General features: G+C 41.8%; 1 protein-coding gene across 9 annotated transcripts in view; it reads right to left on the bottom strand.

Annotated features, from left to right (window-relative positions):
* Nucleotides 1–24,598, bottom strand: part of DYNC1I1 (dynein cytoplasmic 1 intermediate chain 1) — a 193,977-nt gene that overhangs the window by 78,622 nt on the left and 90,757 nt on the right. For all 9 annotated transcript variants that reach the window (XM_037386335.1, XM_037386336.1, XM_037386333.1 and 6 more), the window contains 2 exons: nucleotides 9,548–9,637; nucleotides 534–696 (listed from right to left, as the gene is read on the bottom strand). In XM_037386335.1, coding sequence (XP_037242232.1) covers nucleotides 534–696; nucleotides 9,548–9,637 — 253 coding nt within the window. The remainder of the gene's footprint in view (nucleotides 1–533; nucleotides 697–9,547; nucleotides 9,638–24,598) is intronic.

The raw sequence follows: 24,598 nt of genomic DNA, 5'->3' as shown, positions 1-24,598 counted from the left end.
CCCCTATCAATTGCTGAATACACAACCTGTCACCTCTTGTCTTATTTAGATTGCAAACACTTTGGGAGATCATAATTTTGATCCACACAATGCATAGTACAGTGGGATCCATTACAGACCTGAGGCAGTAGTAGAATATAAACAACAGTAATTTGAATTTGTAAAAATACGATGATATAAGCACACAGATGTACACTACTAGAATGTACACATGCACACCCATATCTACATGTGTATACACACATTTATCTATTTCAATTATTTCTTCAGAATTTGAAATTGCATCCCCAAAATGAAACAAAATAATTAAACAACCTGAATAATACAACAAAGAAAAAATCCCAGACCAATAAAGCATGAAGCTATTTTACAAAATAATTTTGGCTAACAAAGTGACGCAGGCCTTCACAGACAGATTTTAACTTTTTCTTAGCTATAAAAATGTTTCATTTAGTTTTAAAATTAAGGCTTCCTGGCATTGGAATTATTTTTATAAAGCTTATTTTACAAAAGCAACCCTCCCCCAAACTGACCCATCTTTCTCTTCTACATCTCTGCCACTGTAGTCAAAGAAGATGTCTGAATCTTCAGCCAAGGCTCGCTCAATTACACGTATCGTCCGGTCAAAAAATATCAGGAATTCTTCTGAATGGAGAACTTGCTGTTTTTCTTCTTCTGTCAGTTCTCTAGGAGGAGCTTGGAAAATGAAAAAATGTAGTTAAGAGTATGACATTTCACCCCTTTCCCAATTAATCAACATCTTCAGTAGGTTTCTTTTGACATGAAAGCTCGCTGTAGCAATGTCAGGACAAAAATCAAAGCTTTGCTCTTAAAATCATGACTAAGAATTTTTTAGTATATCTAAACATACTGCTGTATATTCTCAGAAAGTAGCATTTACATAGAAGGGATCCTATATCTTATATGTTTATTATTCTGAAATGGAAAATACTTAACCCCCACAAATTAAATAAACTCCACGTTCCTACTTCAGGAAATGGCTGTGACTGGCATTTAGGCAATACCTAACTCGAAAAAGCAGAACACTTATGTAACAAGGGACCTGTCAGAGGAGCCCAAGATAAAATAATCTTCTCATAGTACAGTTCTTTGTATTAAAAGGGCTCACATAATCTCTCCCTTCACTTCTTCCCATTTATCCTGGTGTCACTGATAACTTCTGTCTTTGCTTTAGAGCTTTTGTGAAGCAATGAAATAACCAAAGATATTCTCTGAGGCAACAAAATCGAAAGCAACGGGCTAAACACCAGTTTCTTTAAGGCAATTTTATTCCTTGCAGAGCAGTCCTAAGAGCCGAGCAACAAATGCCACTGAGCTGTAGCCAAAGCTGCTCTAGGAGGAGGTAGGAACCACCTTGGGCACCAAGCAGGGTAGCCTGGCTCCTACGAGATGAAATTCCTTCTTTACATGTACGCAGAGATGCTAAATGTTTACTTCCAAACTAGTATTTCCAGCATGACCCTTCACTTGAAAAATACTGTCTTTGCAGGATGCACCAATGCTACATCTCCATCAGTTTAATGACCTGCTGGTAAATTCCAACTCAAATGTAAGCATCAGAGGGAAAGCAAATTGGGATGCTGCTATTGCTACAGTGCAAAACTCTATTCTCAATTAGACTAGTAGGGTCATACTGATATTATAGCATTGCTGTGTATCAATTATGCCTTTGCCCATATATGCTTTTAAACCATCATTTCAGTTATATTTAGAATTACTTATATTTCAAAAAATGCCATTAGTATCTTCACAGTTACACCCAATCAACCTTGCAACTACCCTAAATTCCCAGCATGGAGAACTCTATCGACATCATAGGAATCATGCTAACACAGAATTTTGTTCCAGATTTATAATTGGGTACACAAACAGCAGATCATAAACAGATTTATTGCAAGATTACAGAGGGTCATACTTAAGAGTTTAACTGGCGATCAAAGGTCTCCTGCATTTGGCTTTACACTACAGATTTGAGGTGTTTACTTGTGAAAATGACCTTGCAGTCTCCCTAGGCCATAATGGGTTAAAACATCAGCAGCCAAAAAAGATAATTCAGCATGATGCCTCAGAGAACACCCAGTATACATCAAAGTTTAACTCCCAGCCCTGTCATACCTATCTTGATGTTTAATTAAACAAGTGACATAGTTTAAAGTTGCAGTTCAAAATTACTTTCCAGTTGCTGTCCCATGCCACACAGCTTCTTTCATCTATGAGGGAGATGTAGCCCTCGCTCACCATCTGATTTTCCTGTGGTTCACACTAGATTTGTGAGCTCTGGTGCCCAAGTATGACACCACCATCAGCCCCAAGGGCAAGGACAGACTGAAAGGCACAACAGCAGGTAGGAGTAGTGACATGGTCGGCATTATTGTAGTACTCAGCTCCCCTAGTTTTCAGTGTACTTGCTTTCAGAGCAGTCCCTGTGGTTGGGAGAAGCTGTTATCACCATGTTCAGGTTTGCCTCAACTGGCCAAAGCGTTAGCTCTGAAAGACAAAATCTCTGCACTACACCTGGGCTAAATATAGAAGGTAGGAAAAATGAAAAAGGTGGAGGAGCAATTTGGCCCTCAGGAGACAAAGCAGCTAAGAAGTTAGAAACTTCAGCCTTTGATGATCTTCTATGGCCTTGGCCCTATGCCTCCAGCCACCAGGTTAGTGGTCCCTGTGGAGCTCCACACATCTAGAGAATATCTGTGTCCCCCTGCATGGTCCCCCTGAGTAGCAGAGCGCCAATTACCAAGGCAGGAGCACAATTTGCCCTAAGTGCTTTAGACAGAAGCAATGCATGTGAAAAAAAAAGAAATGACTAGCAAAAAGTACAGGTTGACCTATTGCAGCATTCACTGCTGAATAGTAATTGGCACTAGGGGAACTCATCTGGCAAGGAAGCCTGTAATGAGGCAATATCCCACTGTCACCACTAAAGCATTGCTTTCCGAGAATCAAAGACAACAAGCATGACAATGCAGCAAAACGGCATAAAAGGGGAGAAAATAACTGCAAAGGCAACTGGAAAACTCATTTTACACTGCTCCAAATGGTAAAAATTATGTGCTAAATCAAATCCTCTCTATAGCTTGGAAATATAAATTTTTACTCGGCCATTTGTCGACTACAGCTGGCAAAGAAAATACAAGCAAAAATCAATAGAAAGGGAAAAAGCAAAAAATAAACAGCCTGGGAGCTGTGGAGTGTTCCCAAGCAATGGAGACACACATGATTGCAGTTCTACCTCAGCAAAATCTCCCTTGCAGTTAGCAATGATCTGTGGGAGGCCAGCAGTCTATTAAACCATCAGAAACACCTTGGCTAAAGTTTGTAGGGCATAAATCAGCTTACCTCATTCATCTGACTGACACACCAGATGCCCCCTGGCGATATTAAGCTTCATATTTTAACCTTATTTTCTTCTTTCATTGGGCTGCCTCTGAAGTTTTATTTGAGGCAATCTCTTCTTACAAGAATGTTAACATCATTACTTTTTCCAGTGTAAAACATTGCTGTAACTACTACAAATACATGAAGTATAAGCAAAAAACCCCAAACAGACAGGCTTGTTCTTTCAAATATGAAGATTTTCTAACCATTTATCTTTCAGAGCCAATTCCATTTTCCCCTTGTTCCTTCTCCCTGTCTGTCCATTACCTCAAATAAAATAAAAAGAATGTATGTAATTTTCTGCAATTTTTCTTCCTATCTGGGAGCTTACAGTTACTTTGATCTCAGCTTTCAAGAGACACAGGCTTTCTTCAAGCAAAACTCTGAGAAACATAAGTAGCTGATCAAAGTATTTTTTGTTTTGTTTTGCCACAGAGACGTATGTGATGTGACAATAGCTTCAGAAATTCCATGTAAGAATACAGCATTTGCCTTCAAGTATCTGCTCTCCCTGGCGTAAAAACCAAACAAACCACATCTAACCTTCCATGTCTAACAAAGCCTAGTGCAATGCTTAGCTTACCAGTGTTAAAAGTTATGTGCTTATTGCCTGGAGTGCAATGGAAGCTCCTGCAAAGGAAGGTTCATACTTCGGTCTTGTTTCTATACTGTAGCTTCGTAATGAACCATTGTGCGTGTGTTCTGCTTCCCACCCAGAGTAGCTGAACCCATCTGCAGCCCTGCACAGCTCACAGCAGAGGGACCCATGGTGCAGCCACGAAGTTCTACCCAACAGGGCCACCGGGCACCGTGTCTGTCCACGGACCCACTGAAACACCAGTGGGATCGCAGACCCACAGGCAGGGTGCTGTCTGGGTGGCTCTGGGGTTATGAGGTCAACAACATGTATCAGAGAAACCTTCTATGTATAACACTGTATAAAATAAAATGGAATGTACATTTAAAATTGAAACATGCAGTTAAATACGCATGGAGGACACTGCAGAGGAAGATGATACAAGGTATATCTGTAATGAAAGGCATTGTACCCTTGTGCATGAACTAAAAGGTCTAGAATATGTAACAAAACCTGAACATAACATGAAACCAACCAATTTATTCAACATTTATTTATGAAAAATAAAAACATTTTATTATTTCAAGTGATTTAACATGGTCCTCAGAAATACCATGTTTCACATCAGGTCCTTTATCCACAGATTTCTTTGGACAAAACAGAAAAAAAAGAAGATATTAAACATTTACTTGGATCTTTTGTAACTAAGATAAAAAATGCTACAGACTTGTTCTTTTCTGGCAGAAGCAGGTTTGTAGTAAATATAAATAGTTGTGATAACAGTGAGGATCAAATTTACAAACATTTAAGTACCAGGATCTGATCTTCTCTCAGGGGAGCCAAAAAGATACTTAAACAAAACCAACCAAAAAAACCCCAAACCAAACCAGAAAAAAGACCCACATTTAAATACGTATAATAGAATATAAATATATTCTCCTGGAACCTCAGCAATTGTAAAAACCTGACAAGAGTAATGAAGTCCATTAGAGGCAAAAAGAGAAAAAAAGAACAAAAGGAGTAAGTGAATGAAAGAAAGTGCGCACTAATAAAAACAGTAAAGCAGGAAGCAGCCTTGTTATGAGCCCAGAGATATAACGAGAGACAGAAGGAGATTAGTGAAAACCCTTTTAAGAGCTGTATTATTTCTTTCAGCATAGATTTAAACCCATGTAAACTTTAGATGTGCTGACGACTGAGGACAGCAGAAACATACAGCGTGAGAACTGCAAGGTGCTAAGCAGCTCTCAGCAGCCTTTAGTCCTTGCCTGCCAATAGCCTGTGATCCTCTTGTTTTTCTTGTGCTTCTCACTTTCATGTCAGGCTTGATATATGCCATATTCTGGTTTGATATGTGCCATAGCATGGTTTGATATATGTCATTATCTTGGTTGTGTTGGGTTTAAAATGCAAGCCCCTGCATGGCCTAATTGCTGAACATATAAAGGGAGATTCTGAGGTGCATTTAGGGACTTTTTGGTTCTGGAGCAGCAGGGTCTAGAGCCTTAAATTAGAATCCGTGCCAGACAGGGCTGTTCCCAGTAACTGTGCTTCTCCTGGGGCTGTGCTGAGCACCACCCTGGGCACACCTGTGCCAGGGTATCAGGATGGGTCAGCACATCTTGAGCTCACTGTGATGTCGGTGGCAGTGAAACCATGGTGTTACAGGCTGTTACAAACCCCACTACAACCCATCCTGCTCCTGCTCCTCCGATACTGATGCTTGAGCTTTCAAGAGCTAAACCATCTCCGCCAGCGCAGCCTGCTGTGTGGACACCCAGCCCGGAGCACAGGGCCAGGGTAACAGGGGAGCACAGCAGGTCTTTGAAGCTGCAGATCCCAGCCTCCCCCATCACTGCCTTTCATGCAAGTTTTTGTGGATATATCCATGGCTTCAGATAAACACAGGTTGAAGCCCACTTTCAAGACCCAGCCCGTCCCGCTGTTCATGTGGTTTCTACTGACACAAAGAGGCGCCTTAGGTGGAGCTCCAGAGCTCTCTGGCTGTGGAAAGCCCCAGCCCACTTGATGCCACAGTTTGGGACCAGTCTCTTGTTTATGTGGTCAGGAGAGGCTGGGAACAGGCAGAGCCCAGCCCAGTTCACCAGCAGGTATCCCACACTTTGGCTCTTCCAGGAACAATGGGGAGATCATGTACCTGAGACACAGGTGACAACAGGCAGCCCCATGGCAGAAACACAAGGGGGTCCCAAGGCTTCGTATGCTTCAAATGGTCAACAAGCCAGGTCTTCACCTCCTATTCCAGAAACACTTTGGGGGCTTGAGCTGTGACTGTGCCCTTAGCACCTCCGTGGCATTGAAGTGCCACAAGAGGCATTGTGCCGGACAGGCTGCCCTATTGCAGGTGCACTGTGTACCTTACAGTGATGCTGAGACGGGTCCAGAACTAGGGTCAGATCCTGCAGACAGCCATGACTGCTGAATAATCCCACCAAACCCCACAGAGCGACTCTGGGGTGTGTGGGGGGGAAGACAAGGAAATTAAGCATGCGATAGATGCCTGTAGAATTAAATTGGACTAACTACAAACCACAGAGAAAAAAAAAATAAGTCACATTTCCTCTTAAAATACCATTATAAAAATAGAGCACTCCTGTCCTGCTGGCTTGGGGAGAGAGAGACTGAACAGACTGGATCCAAGCTTTATTTTTCATCCTGACCTATTTTTCAGTTATATTCATGAAAAAATTGTCTGCCTTTCTCTCCCTGCACTTCTCTCTCCCATGTTTTTTTTTTTTCTTACACTCCCATAACTCAAAAAAGGCCATGCTGATTTTTTTTTAATCTGTTAAAAAATGTGCTCCCTGAGCTGAAACCAAATTTCAGCCCAGAGCAAATTTTTACGGCTGGGTTATAAATCCCTGAAAAACAGGATTCATAATGGAAGTGCTGACACAGCCTTAACTACTATATAGCAGTGTGAATGGCGCCACTATAATATCTATTAGAGATTCTTTAAAAAGTTTGCAAAATATTGTCTTGCCTTACAGAGAAAAAGAAGCCAGAGTACTTAATGCCAACATAAACATGCTTTTAACCCATTATGTGCTAATTTGCAGAAAAGCTATTAATTCTGAGTAGGCACACAGAGTGCAGCACCGACAGGAAATGTTCTTCTAAACCCCTGTTTGACTTGTAACATGGTTTTAATCACTTCCATGAAACACAAACGATGGCTTCAAACTCTGAATGTTGCTCAGAACATGAGAAGGGTGATTACAACAGAGAGGAAAATGGGATTTTGTTGGCGAAAGGGCTAAAGCCAACAGGGAGAGAGCAACACCGAATGCTAAAAAATGGGACTCCCTTCCCTGTCAATTTGGGAACGACTGCTTCATTTGATTCACAGCATTTAATGCCAGTTATCAGCATGCCACTATTATATCCGTCACAACACATACTGCAGGTCGAGTTCACGTTCTATCAGGCAATGAGCATGTTTTCTTCTTCCTTGAACCCAGTCAAGTGTTAGCACCTCACAAAGCTGGTTCTGCTAAAACAAGCTGTGCCTTGCTTTTACACCCTTCAGTTTGTGTGTCTGAGAGTAATGCTAAATTAGCCCAGTGACCTGCTGTTCCTGGGGGGTCTGCTAGGCTGGGAAGGGGAGTGCTGCCCTGAGACTAAAACATAACAAAGAAATAAAAGATGTTGGCAGTGGTGCTTGGTCAGCAAAGTACATAAAAGGCTAACTTGAAAGCCCATGAAAAGGTGAAATAAATCAGTTCAGGAATGTATTTAGATTTTTTCTTCTTTTCATGCAGGAGTGCTTTCTCCTCAGGTATAAGTGCTGGCATTAGGTTTTTTGTGGAAACAAATGGGGATGAGATCAGCTGTAAGCTGAATGCTAGAGGAACGTTCAGCAACTCAGGACACTGCTTTTGCACTGGCTGCAGTGATACCATTTTTTATGGGGTCCTATTGTCATCAGTAAAAGAGATAGTATTGGGTCCAGTGACTGCTGGAGCCTCCCATATGTGAGTTGACCCCCAGTTCTGGGAGGAAGGGTAATTTTCAGGAAAAAGTAAAATTTTCTGTGTTGTCATTTCCTTGCTCATGTCTTCAGTTCTGCCATTGCAGACTGTTGTGTGACTCTTGTTCCTGCTGTCACCACTGCTCCTGCTGCTCCTTTCCACCCACAGCAGCAGTGGCTGGGGGCAGTGGGAGAAGCAGAAGGACAAGGAGTGTGAGGAGTGAACTCCTCACTCCACGTTTTTACAACGACCTAATGAGCAATGGACACTGCAGTATTTATGGCATGAATAATTTCTGTGATGCTTTTAAGAGGGAACAAAGACCAATTTCTAATCAAAACAGCATGGCTGGTACTGCAACTCACTTCAGTGTGTGAGGATGTGGGCACTATACACCAGACTCAGTTTTTTTGGACACTGATATAAACCATGCCAGGCTCCCCTAGATGAGAAAGGAGCATCCACTGCTGTATTCATAGTTAACAATTTCATGGGTTTCTCTGTAAAACTACCCCATATTTTTCCCCTAGTGAGATTATCTTGTGAAAAACAAAGCCAAGGTCACAGAATCAGGCTGATAATGATCACCATAGCAAGAAGTGACTTAGGCCCTACCTGATGAAGTAAGTTACCTTTCAAGAGGGCAAACAGTGTTATGAGCAGTCCTGGCAATACACAGCTAAGAAATGCTGGAGAAGAAACTAATTTCCTCTTGCACTGGACGTGCTATTTCAGCTCTTTTCCCCGACTCCACACAGAGGTGAGCACTGACTATTCAAAGCAACACACCAGAATAGCCAATACTCTAGTAAATTCCAGATGAGGAAGACCAAATTTCACATCCCTCTTCTAGTTACAATAGCTAGAACAGGTCCAAGAGAAGCAAATGAGACACACCCAGCATATCTACTGTGTCCCGTGCTGACATGCATGACTTTGGTGTGTCTCTTGTCTGCACCAGAAAGAAGTAGTAACCTGAATTTTTGTTTCTTGTAATCCTGGAGAGTGTCTCAATCCAGAGGAATGGACAGAAGGGCTGGACCTGCCTCGCTTCAGTTTTGACCTTAAGTTTCCTTGGGGCAGCTCCCACAAAAAGTTTTGACAATCAACATTTTCCAGTGAAATGGTTTTCTGCTGGAAGATTCCTGACCAGTACTAGGTTTAAGTTCGCCCCTCTCAAGCAGGCAGACAATTATGAGCTCTAAGTACCTCTGAAAATCAACCAACTTTATGGAGCAGCTGGAATGCCTGCCATCCGCATTTTAAGTCTCTCACGTAAGCAGATTCCAGTTCTGGAATCCAAGAATCTCTACTTTGTTCCCAAATTATGAGAACATGTAGATTCTTCTAAACAGCTGAGGTCTTGTGCCTTTCACAAGCTTCTCGGACTTACCACCTGGGTCGCTGGGGTACAGTTTTCTGCTTTTATGCCAATCATATGGTTTTGAATCAATAAAACCAGTGACTGTTTCAATTTCACAGTGTTCTCAATAATGGAAATTACCTATGAGAATAACTACTTGCAGGATTCAGTCCTTTAAAGCTGTAACAAAATCCTTTTCATTTTTTAAAGTACCTTCTTTCACTTCCTGCTTCTGGTCTTGATTTTCTGTCTCCAAGTCATCCTGTGATTTTGGCTCCACCATCTCTTCATCATCTTCATCCTCTAAAAAAGGAAGAAAAAGATCTGTGAGATTCTCCTCCTTAAAGGGGATGGAAATTGTATATCTCCTGTACGATTATAAACTGGTAACAAACACAGGTAAAGCAAAGTGCACAATAAATGGAAACATACTTGGAGTGACACTCTCAGACATTTTCCCCCTGACTGCAAGACAATCTGCTAACACAGGGCACCTGCCACTTCTGCTCCCTGTAGCAACTTCCCATCTCAGATGTCAGCTGAATATCTCCCTGACCTCAGAGATGACTTCTTGGATGGCATAAGACAGATGCAAACATGTTTCAGCCTGGCAGCTATTCAGGGTTGGGACACCTGCTATCCAGACACCTCATTTCCAATTCAATTCTCACCAGATTAATTTGTCTTTTGACCTACAGGACGGGGTTAAATAGAAATCTGACCTCAGGTCAGATGCCACTAGCAAGCAAACAAGCATGGTACAGTTCTGAAAAGTCATCACCATCAACTGGGGGAACACAGCAACCAATAGTGGCATTTGGAGCTTAAGAACCATTCTTGCATTAATACAAAATTTAATGAACACTAAAATTTGACACATGTCACTTACTACTGCCAGATGTTTGAATGACCTTTCCTGACCTATGCAAATGCCTCTCTCCTTCCCCCTCTCTCCCCACAGTCACATGTTCTCATTTTATTCAGGAGGGCAGACTACTCATTCCTTGATGTCTGTCTGAAGTCACAAAGGTTCTGATTGTCCAGACCAAAACATAATACAAACAGAGCTGGAAAGAGAGTGATGCACCAAAATGGCTCAAAGCCTACCTAATCCTCATTACTTGTTCCCAGCTACAGCAATGTGATTCATTCTCCAGTGCCCAGGGCCGGCACCCAACCCGCTCACACTGTTGAGAGGGTGGGGAGGCTCAGCCTTCTAGGCTCAGTGAACTATGAGGACTGAAAATAGAGCTGGTCCTAAAAAAGTGAATTGCAGTAATTACCAATTAGGATGAGCAAATCTGTGGGCTATGGAGGAATTATTTTGGAGTGATCCTGGAGCCTGATGGACCATCAGGGCATAGCAAGCACCACTGGTGCCCTGGGTCAGTCCATCATACAAAAGAACACATGTTGTCCTGGCCCCAGGGCATTCAGCCATCAGCAAAACTGCTGCAGTTCCTTCGGGGCTTTTGGAGCAACCTGCCTGTCACCACACAGCTCCTCATGACATGGTGCTTCCTCAGGCACGCTCTCTGCTCTAACACTGCCGCCTTAACACGGCCTGGAAGCAGGCAGGGGTGACACGTCATGCTTCTCCAACTGCTTGGCTACTGGCACCTTCTCCTGCGAAGGCTGGCTGCAATCAGTCCTGGTGTCTTGGGGAGATGTTGGTGCTGACAGGTTGCATTCAGCCAACAGTAACATGCAGCTGTATTTTGTTTTCAATAATGTAATAAGCACCATACTATTCCCACCACATTGCCTACCCTAGGACTTCTCCTCCCAGAAGGCCACAGAGCACATGTTGCTAGCTGACATGTTGGCTGGAGAGCATGGCTTAGCCACATACTGTAAGGAAGTGTCTCAGCATGGACAGATGTGATTTTCCCTCTTGGGAAAATGAGGAAATCTTGGCATAAGATCTGCCATCACTCCCCTTACTGCTAGCGACTGCAGTGAGGAGAAAGGGAAAGCTTGGTGTCAGGGAGAAGGTAGAACCATGCACTCCACAGGCTGGGAGAGGAGGAGGAACCTGGCATGGATGGGGAGGCATTTCCAGAATTAAAAGCGCTACTAACAAATGCCACCCCTTTATCAGGGATTTTTCAGACCATGGAACGATGCCTCCCTTTGGTGCCTCACTTGACAATTATGTCTCCCTAGGTACCCTATACAGAAAGGTTATAGAGAAGAGCTTTTAGAGAGCAAGCCAGGGCATCTCAGTTCAGCAGGGTAAACACACTGCTCTGTCCACTGGCTGAAAGACAGATAGCATCTGACGCAGTCAGCAGAGAGTCAGTGAGAAAAGCTCTCCTGCTGTACGTGCACAGGAGGGGTAAAAAAAGGTCCTTCTGCTGTCAGTCGGTGGTGCTAGCGGAGATGGGGATGTATGAGAGAGGCACTCCCAGTTTCAAAGAACAGATGAGAAGTGTGAGAAGAGAGAGTAGTGACCAACACAGCAGGGAATGAATACTCTGCTAACCTCAGGTACATATGCATATACAGATAGGATCGCAATGGTGTACAGATATATGCACACAGACACGCTTATGGTAGATACCTAATGAAGCCAACTCCCACAAGAGTTTTGTGAGTCTTGCATTACAAGTTTTCATTCCCTAGAGCACCAGCTCTTGGAGCCAGCTGTTTACATATGGATTTCAGCTTCCATTTTTAACCTGTTTCCAACCTGTCAGCTTGTGCAGGGAAGTTTCAGCATGGGAAGGGCTTGAGAAAACTTGCAGGCAGCAAACAAAAAATAAACCAATATTTAATTGAAAATCTTGGGATTTTTAAGGCAGCATGCTATGCTTTTCAGTGCCTCACCTGTAATTTGGTAAAGGATAGGGATGATGTAGCTAATGTAAAACTTGAGATTTAGTGGCAGGTTTTCAGACTGAAGAAAAGCAAAGTTATCCCTGTCCCCTAAAAGTCCTCGATCCCCCTGATTTTGGGTGTTGAATTATTTGCCTACCTATAGCTATTTCCTGCTTCTAAAGCAGAGTGGGAAAGAATGGCTGAGGCACAGCTGGAGCAGGGGTTGTATTGATAACTTCAGCACCTATTGAGGTAGATCTTCTTTACTTCCCTTCCTTCCTCTTCTGGGAACAATCAAAACTAAGTTTCCCTAGATTTCTCTAGTTTTAATTGCAGCAGGAAAAATAAGTAAAGGTTATTATAACACATGCCATGCTTTTTCCCAAGGGCACACACCTCAATAAATTAGTTTTACTGAGAAGGCAGTACAAGAATTTTTAGCAGATTAGAGAAATGTATACACATACACAGAGAAACTCAGCTAAAAGAATGATAGGGTTGTAAGCCAAATGCTAAAATGTTAGCAAATGCCAGAATTTGGATTGCCTGGGCACGATTAGCTCCTTCCCCCTCCCCATGTGTAGGCATAATGACATCATTCTGGAATTTCCTCCCTCTTGAGTTCTTGGCCTCATTTTCTGGGTGCTCAACAAGAGACACCTGGGGCTTGAAATGCAGAAGTGCTGAGAGCTGAAGTCAACTGGCCCTGTGCTTCGAGTGGAGAAAGTGCTAGGGAAATGCTACGTATGTGAAAGCTTCCACATCTCTCTTCCAGCTTTCACTGGAAGTTGTCATTCTGACATTTTTGTCCTTTTTCCCTCTATGCTTCAGTGCTTTTGCATGACAGCAATAATATTGTGATGATAATAGTATTCTCACCCTGCACAGATGTGTTGCAGAAACAGTTAATCAGGATTCGGGGCATATTAAGATGCTGCCATGGGAGTGACAGGGAAATAAAAGCTTGGAAGGGGACTAACGTTTTCTGTGTTCACTGTAGCACTTAGACCATGTGCATTAATGTGAGATCTGAGGGCACAGCACCAAATGAAAGAAAATAAAACTCAGAAGGGTTAAACAACTGCCTTTTCATTGACTGGCTGAAACAAGAATCTGTTACTGGAAAAAACCCTACACGTTGTCATGTAATTAAAATGGTATCATCATACATATTCAGAAGGGCTAATTAAGGATGCCCAGGAAACCTGCATTCTGGAATATCCAGTGTTGCTTGGCTATGCAACTTGAATGTTTATTTGCCATATTTTTTTAAAATATTTCACACTATTTAATGCCAATGTATGCATATTTACACATATTCATAGTACATACATTTGCTGCTGCACCGATGGTTATGTATTTGTATGTTTGACTGTGCACACACACACAAATTACAGAAAAATAGGAAATGCTTCCGCGTTATTTTTCCTGTGTTTTACTTAAATGTGAATTAGATAACATTAATTGTACATTTATTGGAGAATCTGTGAGTGCCTACATGGCTCTTTGTTTCCACTGGTGCCTGCTTGGATTGGATGTACCATTGCAGTTTGTACATGGAGATGAAGACACTTCTGTCGTTCCTGAACACAAATAGCCTTTCCCTATTTAAAAGACATTGGGAAGTTCAGAGAAACAACTTTTTTAACTGCTTACACCACAGTAGTAGAGTCTTCTAGTCACATTTGGCAAAGTTTCTACTAGCACTAGTAGCGTTACACCCTGCTCAGAAGATCTAAATCAGAACCCATATGTCTATTAAAAGAACCACATGAAAAAGAGCTGCTAATGAAGAAGTGTATAGCTGCTGTGTAACACTTCTTTGTAGATCTCAAAGGACTTTGCAAGGAGGCCAGTTTTATTATGCCCGTTTACCATGCAGAAGCTGATGGATGGACCCACTCACTGTAGATCACTCGGCAGATCAGCAGCTGAGTGAAGAGCAGAGGGTTGGCTTTACAGTTTCAGCCTAGAGTCCTGCCCACTAAGGCCACCCTGCCTTTTACAGCAAACAAACAATTCCTCAATGGAAATTATCATTAAATGCTTAGTTAAAGACGTTTGTCTGCTGAAGCTGGTGGAGCCATATGTGGGATGAATATAGACTGACATAGCTGGACCAAATACTGTTTCTTCTTAACTCAGAGCTTGGTGACTCTTCAGGCTCTAGGAGGTGGTCAATCAATCCTAACAGTGCTTTGTTTAACATGATGAAGTAACAGTAGAGCAATTGTTCTCAGCTTGGTCTTAGCTTGAACACTCCTGCTTCTGTTCCAGACCAGAAGTGGTCTTGTCTGTCTAAAAGCTTCCCTGTTTTTTCCAACTATTGAAGTTGCTCTAATAAAAAAGTATTACCTCTCCCTACAAAGCTGGTTTTATTTAATTTGCATGTAAACTACTGATTTTCAAATGTTGCCCAACTACTAGCTCCAGTGAGCCTGCTCTATGCCTGGTCTTCACCTTTGCCTCCACAAGGATGGATCACCATTTGCGATCACAATAAATTGAGAGGGAAGCCCTGTGAACACGTGGCTCACTCCCTGGCACCTGCAGAAGACATGCCGAGATGTGCTAATGGGATCAAATGTTCACAGAGAGCACAGATGATCTCAGAAAGTCAGACCCTGCATTTCTACAGAACTGGACTATTTATTACCTACTTGGACTTTCCAGGGTGTTAAATCACTGCATTTGTTTTTACAACATATAAAAACATACCAGGCACATTCAGGACAAACTAGAATAGAATACTCACATCAGAGAGGATTGCACATGACATCAGTTTAGGATTTAATTCTTGAGACGAATACTGTTTTTCTCGGGTCAACATTTTCTTTGTTGGTTGTCTGAGTTTTGGATTGCCTGAGTTTTAGGCAGTTAGCACTGGTACTGCTCAAAAAGTTTACTAAATAGCTAATTTTTTTAAGGATTTATGTAATTATAAGCCTCTGCTCTGCTAATATATGTACCACCAGTTAAGCAGCCAGCTGCATTTTGTGCATTCTTCTTGGGTGGAGGATTTACACCTCCCCAGACCAGCACCTCTGAGACTAGCTAAGAAGTTGCAGCTTCTGTGTATTGTTTTTAGTATTTACAGCTGTACTGAAGTAGACTGACAGCCCTGTTTTTAATTCTGGGTAGGTACAAACAATCCATTTATTAAAGACATATCTTTAAAATAGCAATTTAATTAGCATCACAGTTATATATTTTATTGCCTGACCCACTGATATATGAGAAACCAGTGGACTTTTATATGGAGTTTTATTTCAGCATCGACATCCCTTCAGTGCATGAGAAGGATCAGCCATGCTTATAACACATTCAATAAAACCAAGTGTCTTCACAAGAAGCAGACTTGAGTATTTGCAACTGTGAAATACCAGAAACTGTTGTATCTCTTATATTTACAACTGTTCAAATTAATTTTGCTCTTTCTGTTATGAAAGAATTACAAACTAAGCACGGACAAACGCATCGTGTCTATATTGACATAGGCCTGGGTCAAACAAGTTGAATACTGTTGGCATTATCCTGAGAAGGAGTTAAAACACTGTCTTTCCTTTCTGAATACGTTCTTTTCATCACTAGCAAAATATGCAACAAGCAAGGGAACATACACTTTTTCAAACTGGACTGCTTGACATTTCACATTTTTGAAAATCTATGATTTGCAAACTGGCTGAATGACCTATTTTTCATATAATGTAATTTTTTGAAATATGTCCAGTTTTTCACTTTCATCTTTTGACTGGTCTTTGAAGCAAGAAGAGAATTAATTCATCAGTGGATTTTGTTTGCCGAGTGGGATGTGAGACTGGATGTACATTGGGCACATGTTAGTCATCCCAGATGGAAATATTCTTGCATGCTGGCTCTTCTTGGCAATAGGCAGCTGCTTCCTAAAATGTATTTCAGTTAGCCAAAGCAGGGAAGGCTACTCAGTGCTGAACACTGGAAAAAACCAGAGGTGAACAGATCTTGGCCTAAGCTCCATACAACAAGCAACAAATTTCAGATGAGAATTTCACGTGAGCCTGAGCTTGCAAGCATATTTGCATGCAAGGTATCTCTGCCCCTTACCCAGAAAGATACTCAAATATGCATTGCAGGAACATTAAAAAGTTCCAGGTCATCCTTCTAGAGTTCCTCATCCCTTACACAGCACAGTCCCAACACATCCTTGTCCTTATGAACTAGTACAGAAAATCATGCCTTCTATGTCCATCAGATGAAAAGAGAACACCAGGAAAATAAAGGGTAAAATTAGATGAATTAATGTCTGGAACTATCCTATGGCCACAGCACCTAAAAAGCTTGAATAGAAGCATGTAACATTCTTCCTTCACATTCTACCTATACGTTTTTTAATCATCTAAAGAAAAGTCTGCCTGTATATTCTTTGACTGCAGTTCTGCAAGAGCAAGAATAAATCACAGCACTACAAGAACACGCTGCCTAGCATCTTCAAACCCATTTGATTTTTTGTTATCTTAAAGTGCTGTGGTGCTCTTTTGTAAAAGACAGGCTTCACATATCGATAAAATACAGGCTGTGTGAGTCATATTACTTTTACCAGAGTCATGTATATTGACTGAATCTTTTTGAAGAAAATATTGTTTTAAAATTCAATCATAAAATATATAATGCTTGACACATATATCACTTTAACCCAGAGGAGTGCAGGGCACTTTTCCCTGGAATTAACATATCTAGCCTAACATCTTCCACACCGAGTAGAACAGTAACAATACACCAGTTTTAAAAGTGCAGGAATAAGAGAAAAAACCCTAAGTTTTCTTGTTTCTTGCAAAATGAAGTACTACTCACACATCTCTGCCACATCCAAGAAGGGTTTTCTGATGCCACCCCTTGTTCTGCAAAGCTTCACCCCTCATCCCGTGAGGAGCAGGTGGCATTGCCAGGCATTACAACCAGGTCACCAGAGTCCTGCTTTCAGGCTTCAGCTGTTCTTATCAGTTCAATGAAAGAAATACATATTTCACCCTAAAAACACACACTGTACTAGCTGACTGAGAGGAATCATTTAGTTCAGAAAATTTATTTTGCCTACAGCATAGGCTGTGCCTGTACTATTGCCACTTAAAAATTTGTCCTGAAATTTACTACACTTCCCTCTTAAAACAAGCACCCCATAAGTAATCTTTATTCAACATTTCTTTTTAAAGCGCTCCTTACCTAAGCTAACAATTACCACATTCAATTACTCCTGGTCGGGGGATTCTCAGCTCTCCTGGTATATGATTTCTCATAACCATCTCCTGATCTAAGGTTTCACCACTCAGCTCTAGTCCCTATGCCTCCCCCTGACTTGCGCTTGCAGTCAGACTTCTTTTTGGAAATTATGAAGACAGATCTTATTCTTCCATTTTGTGACAAATGATAGACTACCACAGCCAAATGGCAAGAAAATGTCGCAGAAAAATTTGGTTTACTGTAGCGTTTCACTAAGCTCTATATGAAACTGTCCAAATATCTTCAGAGTCCTGATAGCAAACCTTTGCACTGGTTCAAGTATTAGAATAAATGCTTCAGAATATAATCATTTCTTTACCAATTAAAATGGAAACCTGCCTCTCGTTCTTCAGGGAAGCATTTTTCTAACCCAAGAAACTGATTTTCCAGTTACTTGGCCTGAGCACAGTTTTCAGTTGTGGTGAGAGTCTCAGAATTCAAAGTGTCCCTTGTTTTTCGTTTCTGGTCGGTCTAGACCAGACATGGGTTTTTTTCTCCTCTTTTGGACTGTTGCAACATCACACTGGTTGAACGCATTTTTCGGTTCCCAGAGAACTAAACTGTAGAGTACCCCACTGGAGTTATCATCTCTTCTAGCTGATTTCATTTTCTCCTCTTCCTCCCTCCCCAAAGCTCCTCATGTTCAATTCTATTGTGCTTGAAAATATTCCAGTTGGAAGATGTAACACAAAAAGAAAAATACAGAAGTTTCCTTTTCTTGGCCACGGCTGGGCCTTCAAATAAAAATGCCAACATGAAATAATAGTTAAACAACAGAAGCCTTACAGCAGCATTTACAGACCTCTAGTTCTGAAACCAAATAGCATAAATTTAAAATATCCTCCTACAGTATAACTGTGGCAGTGTTATCCTCGAGGAAGAAAGCGACGGAGGCCCTTTGTTTCTGTGAATGAGGAAGGGGTGGCTAAACCATGCAGGTTTTCACAGCCTCTGAAACCTGCAAGGAGTTCTTCCTGCTGTGCTGCTGGAAGAAATCACATCATGCCAGCAGCATGAAATGACTCCTGCTCTGGGAAAGGGCACTGAGACACGTGGCAGACTTTGTGGATTGGGCCTGCTCAAGTAATTGTCAAACACTCAGATCATGTAATAGTGTTAAATCACAAAAGCCCAAGTATGTTAATGAAAACCAGTCCCCACAACCTATGGCACTAGCAGCAATTGTAAAACAAAAGCTGCTTTCATATTAAACACACACGCACACAGATGATGTATCTAGCCTTTACACAGTGCCTGATTTGCAGGTCAGTCACTGAAGACAGTTGCTTCAGCTGGGCACTAGGTACTTAAAACCTTAAGTAAAATATAGACCAAGTAAATTCTGTGGGATTTTTACTGCTGACATACATATAGGGGCTAGACCTTCACCTGTAGACTCATTTATTCCAAGTGAAAAAGACTTTATACTCCACAGGCCACCTCTCCTATTTTCTACCATGCTTTTGCTGAGCAAGATTACAAAATCTTGCTATTGTGGAAGAAATTAATTCTCCACTTTCATACTGTGTCTCCGTCCATGAAGCCACACTAATATGCTTTAGCTCAAATTCTCCAGCCTTGACTCTGGGCTTAACTTCTCCTGCAGGCGTTAGCATGAGTTCTGGCCTTTTAGAGTTTATCCTTTATTTTTTGGACATGAAATAACATTTCACTCCAAGGCCCTGAAATTAGCTGTATGGCCACACAGTTGTTTGCATGACCATGATTTAACTTTTAACTCCATCTTTTCCACAAATTCTTTCTCTCTGTTCTATGGCACTTTATGAATATAAATCAGTGCTTAAGATGTAGCATATACTTTCACAACTGAAATATCTGAGAGCATAAATCTCTACATTTATACAGAAACCTCAACAGAAAGAAATGGAAACAAGACTGCTGCTGAAAGGATAATTGGAAAAAACAACTATATTCATAAACAATTACCACAGCAAATACACAAAGACTCCTTCATTGTCTCCCTGACACACACATGCATACATACACTTCGCTCAGCACTTTAAAAATAACCATTAGTCATATGGGAAAAGCATTTTACATGAGCAAAGGTTCATGTCAACATTTGTCTTAAAAAAGGCAGGCAAAATATTGTTTTATTAAAAACTTAAACTACAGAAGAATAGCTAGGTCAGGACTCGATGAGTGTGTGTTTATTACTTATATAGGCACCGAACAGACCCCACTTAACTGTTTCCCACTGACGCCACTTTACCTTAGTCACTGGTGTTACTCCTGATTTGCATCAGCATATGTGAAAAAGGAATTCCCTCTGACAGTTTTGAACTTGCCATATTTTAATTTCACTGTTTTCATCCTACTGCACTGGGAGAGGAGAGGCTTCTGCTTCTAACGTCTCCATTTCAGGGGTGTCAAGGTGAGCAACACTTTTTGGTGGTGGGGAAACCAAGGTGCAAAGCTGTTTGCTCAAAGTCCTGCCCGAAATAGCTGCAGATGATGTAATAAAATCCTGGTCTCCTGATTCCTAGGCTAATGCTTCAGTCACTGCTTCCCCTGGGGCATGTGATTGGGGCTGCTTTGGAAGCCGCTCAGCCTTCATTATGTCAAACCAGCTGTTAAAAAACACAGCTGGTTTCCCCCAGCTGCTTGTTGCAACCTGTCTGGAGAGCACCCAGCTCTTGGTGCTGCTGTCCCCACTGCTAGGAGCCTCCCTGGCTGCACACCCTCGTACCTGACCCTTGCCTTCACCTCCCTTGCCTCTGCAGCCCACTGCCTGCCCTGGCTGCCCCTTGCCTCTACTCCCACCCCGGTTCTGCTCAGGGTCACGCTTCAAAATCTCCCACCCCCTCAGGAAGGCCTCTTCCTTCCTCCTGGCCCCTCTCCAGCCTCCCTGGCATCAGTCTTCCTGAAGCAGGTATCAAAAATCCCCTACTTGGAATTTAGGGGTTCGTGCACGCCGAGAGCCATGCCCACTTGTAGGTACCTGTCTGGCACAGAAATGCCCTCTGATTTGGATTCTCAGATGAACACTTCAAGGTTTTTCTGAGAACTTGGGTTGTAAGACGCTAATTAAAAAAAAAACAAACCACAAAAACCAGCCCCTGCCCCCCAGGATCCCAACTGCTATGGTTAAAACCCATCTTATCTGCAGCAGCTCAGAGGATCAGGTGTGTTTCTCTGTGCTTAAGCTCAACAGACTTCAGTAGCTTCAGATGTCTAAACAGGCAGACGGCATCTGCAGTCGGGGTACTTGGAAAGATTAAACTGCACCGCAACTGCTCGCAGAATATGCTTCCCTTTTCCCACTTCACAGTTCAGACTCATCAGGAAAATCATTTCTGTGGCTATGTTATATCTGTCACACTTTGGAAAATGGATGCTTTGAAGTGCTGTACAACAGTCTGCCTGTAAATCAAAATCCTCCCTTTTCTGCTGAAACACTGTAAAGACCCTCTCCTCAGCCAGCTGTTGGGAGCTCTCAGCTACAGACAGAAGTGTTAAATCAAGAGAACCACATGAAACCAGAGATAAAATAAGCTGGGTTATGCTACCTCACAGTCCTTCACTTGAAGAAGCATCTTTGCATAGACTTTTTTTTAGAGGAAAACAAAAGAAAGAAGTTGCTGGCTTCAACCCCTGCATCCTTTCGGTTGTAACATGGCTCACAGCTGCGAAGTTTACATGTGTTAACTTGGGATGCCACAAGCAGCCAGCAATGAGGTTGTCATCCTGATCTGAGGAAACACAATGTGCATACATGCCAATGAATTTACCGCAAGCAAAGCGTTTTGCTGAGATAATTCAAAGCACATTATATTTCATCAGTTGACTATTCCATCTACAGCCGATCACAAAAGCCAGCAACACTGCAGCCATACTCTGTCAAAATGGTGCAGCTCTGTAAAATCAGTCTTTTGCAAAACAGTGCCACTTTCTTTGTTGGAAGCTGGAGAGATTAAAAAAAGCAAGATGAAGATACAGTTCTGACAACATCAGAACGGCTTGTTTTCATGATTTCTGAATGGATTTTTTGAGGCTTTTCATTAAAAGTACTTTTTTATTTTTACTTCTGGACTATTCTAAAATATGAGGTGATGTACATCAAAATGAAAAGATTTTGGTTTTGTTAAAACATAATGTGTTGAGTGACCAGACTGGAAAATAAGGCAAGATTTTACTTAAGGTGGTGTTTCAGTACATTGGAGTCTTCTTTCAACCTGGAACAAAATTATATTTTGAAATTTGAAATTTCACAGCACTGCATAAAAAAGAGACTCCTTCTGAGCCTAACTTCAGTGCCGTCACTGCCTAAGGGATGCAGTCTTAGTTGAGTGGGGTTTTTAAAATCTGATAGTAAAGCAACACAGAAGCATGCACTGGACTGGGGGTAAAGATGTCTTTTATCACAGCAAACAAGATCTCTCTGTTCTTCCTGTGATCTGTGATTCCCTCTCCTACAACCTCGGGTTAATAATTTATTTTAGATGGTATAAATGTAAAGTCATGCTGCCAGTACCAAGTGCCTGAAGGCAAATTTCACATTCATGTCCTGAGAACGAGGTAACAGACACTGGTGGCAAATCTACTTGGTACACATTTGAAACACAGCCAAGCACACCAGACAGGGGCAATATTCAGAGGAAATATGCTAATGGACATTTATCGCTTTTGAGGCCTGATCCTGACTTTTTTTTTTTTTTTGCACGCAGAACTCCAAATGAATGGGACAAATGCATTATGAAGCTAGCAAAGTACTACCAATCTGTCTTGATGGCCCTCGTATGGAGAAAGAACTGCCCAAGCAAGTCTGAGCTTCTCGGAGAAAACCATTGTCTTAGTCGCCTGTACTGTTATACAGTTGGATATAACTATAAAAGAGGAAAATTTAGGATTTATATAAGATATAACTATAAAAGAGGAAAAATCACCACAACAGAGGTCTTTGCTCTGGGGGTGAGCACTGGGGGTAGTGCTAAATTCAGCAGCCACAGGAGAACAAATAGAAACTGTGAGCTTTCCACCACATTAATGAAACTTCATTCAAAAGGTGGAGTGTAATGTTCAAGATGGATAATTCACATAAGCTGTGTGATTCAAACACTCACGTCTCCACATCGCCTCCACACCACCTCGGGATTTATGTTTTATTTCAGTTTTCATCGGACTGCTCATGAATGACCAACGACAAAAGAGCATGTGTGCATTTTTCTTTTTCACAGGTCCCTGTTAATGAGGACTCTGTTGCATTAAGACAGTCAAGATTGTCTCTGGCAAAATGTGTTGAACCAAGGTGTTTGTGCCTGCATAAAATTAAGCCACAAGTAAAGCACTTATTTCTGACAGCAGATTTATAATAGGAAAATCCCAGCAGGAATGACTAGTTAGAAACCCCTATTGTAGCCTTTTTCATAAACTTCACCTTGATTTAGTATCTCAAACAAGTAGCAGGAAAGGCTAACAGCAGAGGTAATCCTATCATCTTTTCTCTGACAGCACCATTCCATCTTTTTGACTTCCTCATGCTGCTAACATGAATTCAAATCATCTGTGTTTAAAGCTAAATGCAGTGATTGACAGATCTTTGTAGTCTCAGTCCATACTGAAGATTATTCTAGATACCTATCAGTTATTACTACAAGCCCTGTCTGATATTCAATACCTACAGGGAAAACTGTTTTTAATGGTGTAATGTCTGATCTATTTTGAAAGCTATTTTAAAATAAGAAACTAACTACAACCAGGTGGCTAAAATCCAAACAGGTTTTTTATGGGTTGATTTTTGGGGGGAGAAGGTAGAAGATAACAGCAGAACTCTGTTATACTGCAGTAACAACCGTGATTCAGAGCAAAACACAGACAAAAAAGAAGCATTTTGTCTTGCTCCCATGACATCAGTTTCTGTAAAAACACCTATTCCAGTAACATAGGATACAGAAAGTTTAGGGGTTTTCTTCTGGCTCTTAGTACAGGCTCAGAACAGTATACGCTGCTATGAAGTAACCACTTGCTTTCATGAACACAATTCACTTCAAAGCTCTGTTGCTACGCTAGAAAACTGGGATGCTGGAAGAGACCTCTCTTACTGTGGACACAACTGCAAAATGCAATAGTGAATGCAGTGGTCAGACCGTCCACCGTGCTCAAGGGCCAGTAGTGCAGAGAGGCAGAGGGATGTCCTCTTCAATTAATATCCCCTGAGCTTGGGTCTGCCAACCCCACTGCTGTGATGCACCTATAGCCTTGCTGCTCTTTATAACCATTACAGAATAGGCTGGCTTTAGGCACAAAAATATCAACTAGCTGGGTAGGAAAGCACTCCAGTCAGTGGCCCTGCACTGATGGGGAGGAAAGTGGAAGCACTGCCCTCTCATGTGGGCAGCCCAGTAAGGATGGAAGACAGAGGAGTGATGGATGGTCAGGCAATGCCAGCTGGTGCCCATCTTCAGCTCCTCTAATTGGAGCCTGTCCGATCCTTACGCCCCATTTGTTTTTCCTGCTGAAAGATTTTGAATCAATTCTGGCTGAAGGCCTCATGCTCTCAGTGCTTTCTCCTACAGCACTGAAATCTAATAGCAGGGAAAGAAGTGCAAGAGAAGCTTGGCACAAACAGCAGGCAGCATGTTGCCCTCAAGCTCCACCACTTTTCAGAGCTCCTACTAACATGACCGAGATCACACACAGGTCTTTGTGAAACTTGATTAACTTTGTCCTCACAGTTAAACGCATCTAAAACTGTAAGACAAGGGCTTAACAGTGCTGCTCAGCTTAAGAAAGTCTTTCCTGGTTTTGTGATTGGGGTATAAGAAGTGAGCACAGCTAGTGCTTTTTGGCTGTAAATCACGGTAGGGAAAGAATAAACAGAACTGGGGAATGGAGCTTGTGTGTCTTGGGTTAGATGGGATGATTCAGGCTGCTGAATTCCTAGTGGCTTTTTCAAGATTTAATTTATCCCTGGTTGTTACTCTGTGTGCTTAGCAATGAAAAAAGACGTACAAAAGAAATGAAAATACAGACTTTATAAAGCTAAACTCAGCCCCCTAAAATCAAAGGCAGAAAGGCATCAGTAAATGCATCAGTAGTTTGGCCAAATCAGAAAGTCACGAAGATGAGCAAATTCCATCAGCAGAATGACAGCTAAAAATAACCTCAAATGGAAATGTGCATGGAAGTTCATTTTTCACGCACTAGGCAAATAAAATCCAATCAGTT

This window comes from Falco rusticolus, chromosome 4 (genome assembly GCF_015220075.1).
Source record: "Falco rusticolus isolate bFalRus1 chromosome 4, bFalRus1.pri, whole genome shotgun sequence".
NCBI classification, from domain to species: Eukaryota; Metazoa; Chordata; class Aves; order Falconiformes; family Falconidae; genus Falco; species Falco rusticolus.
This window is presented reverse-complemented; position numbering and strand designations above follow the sequence as displayed.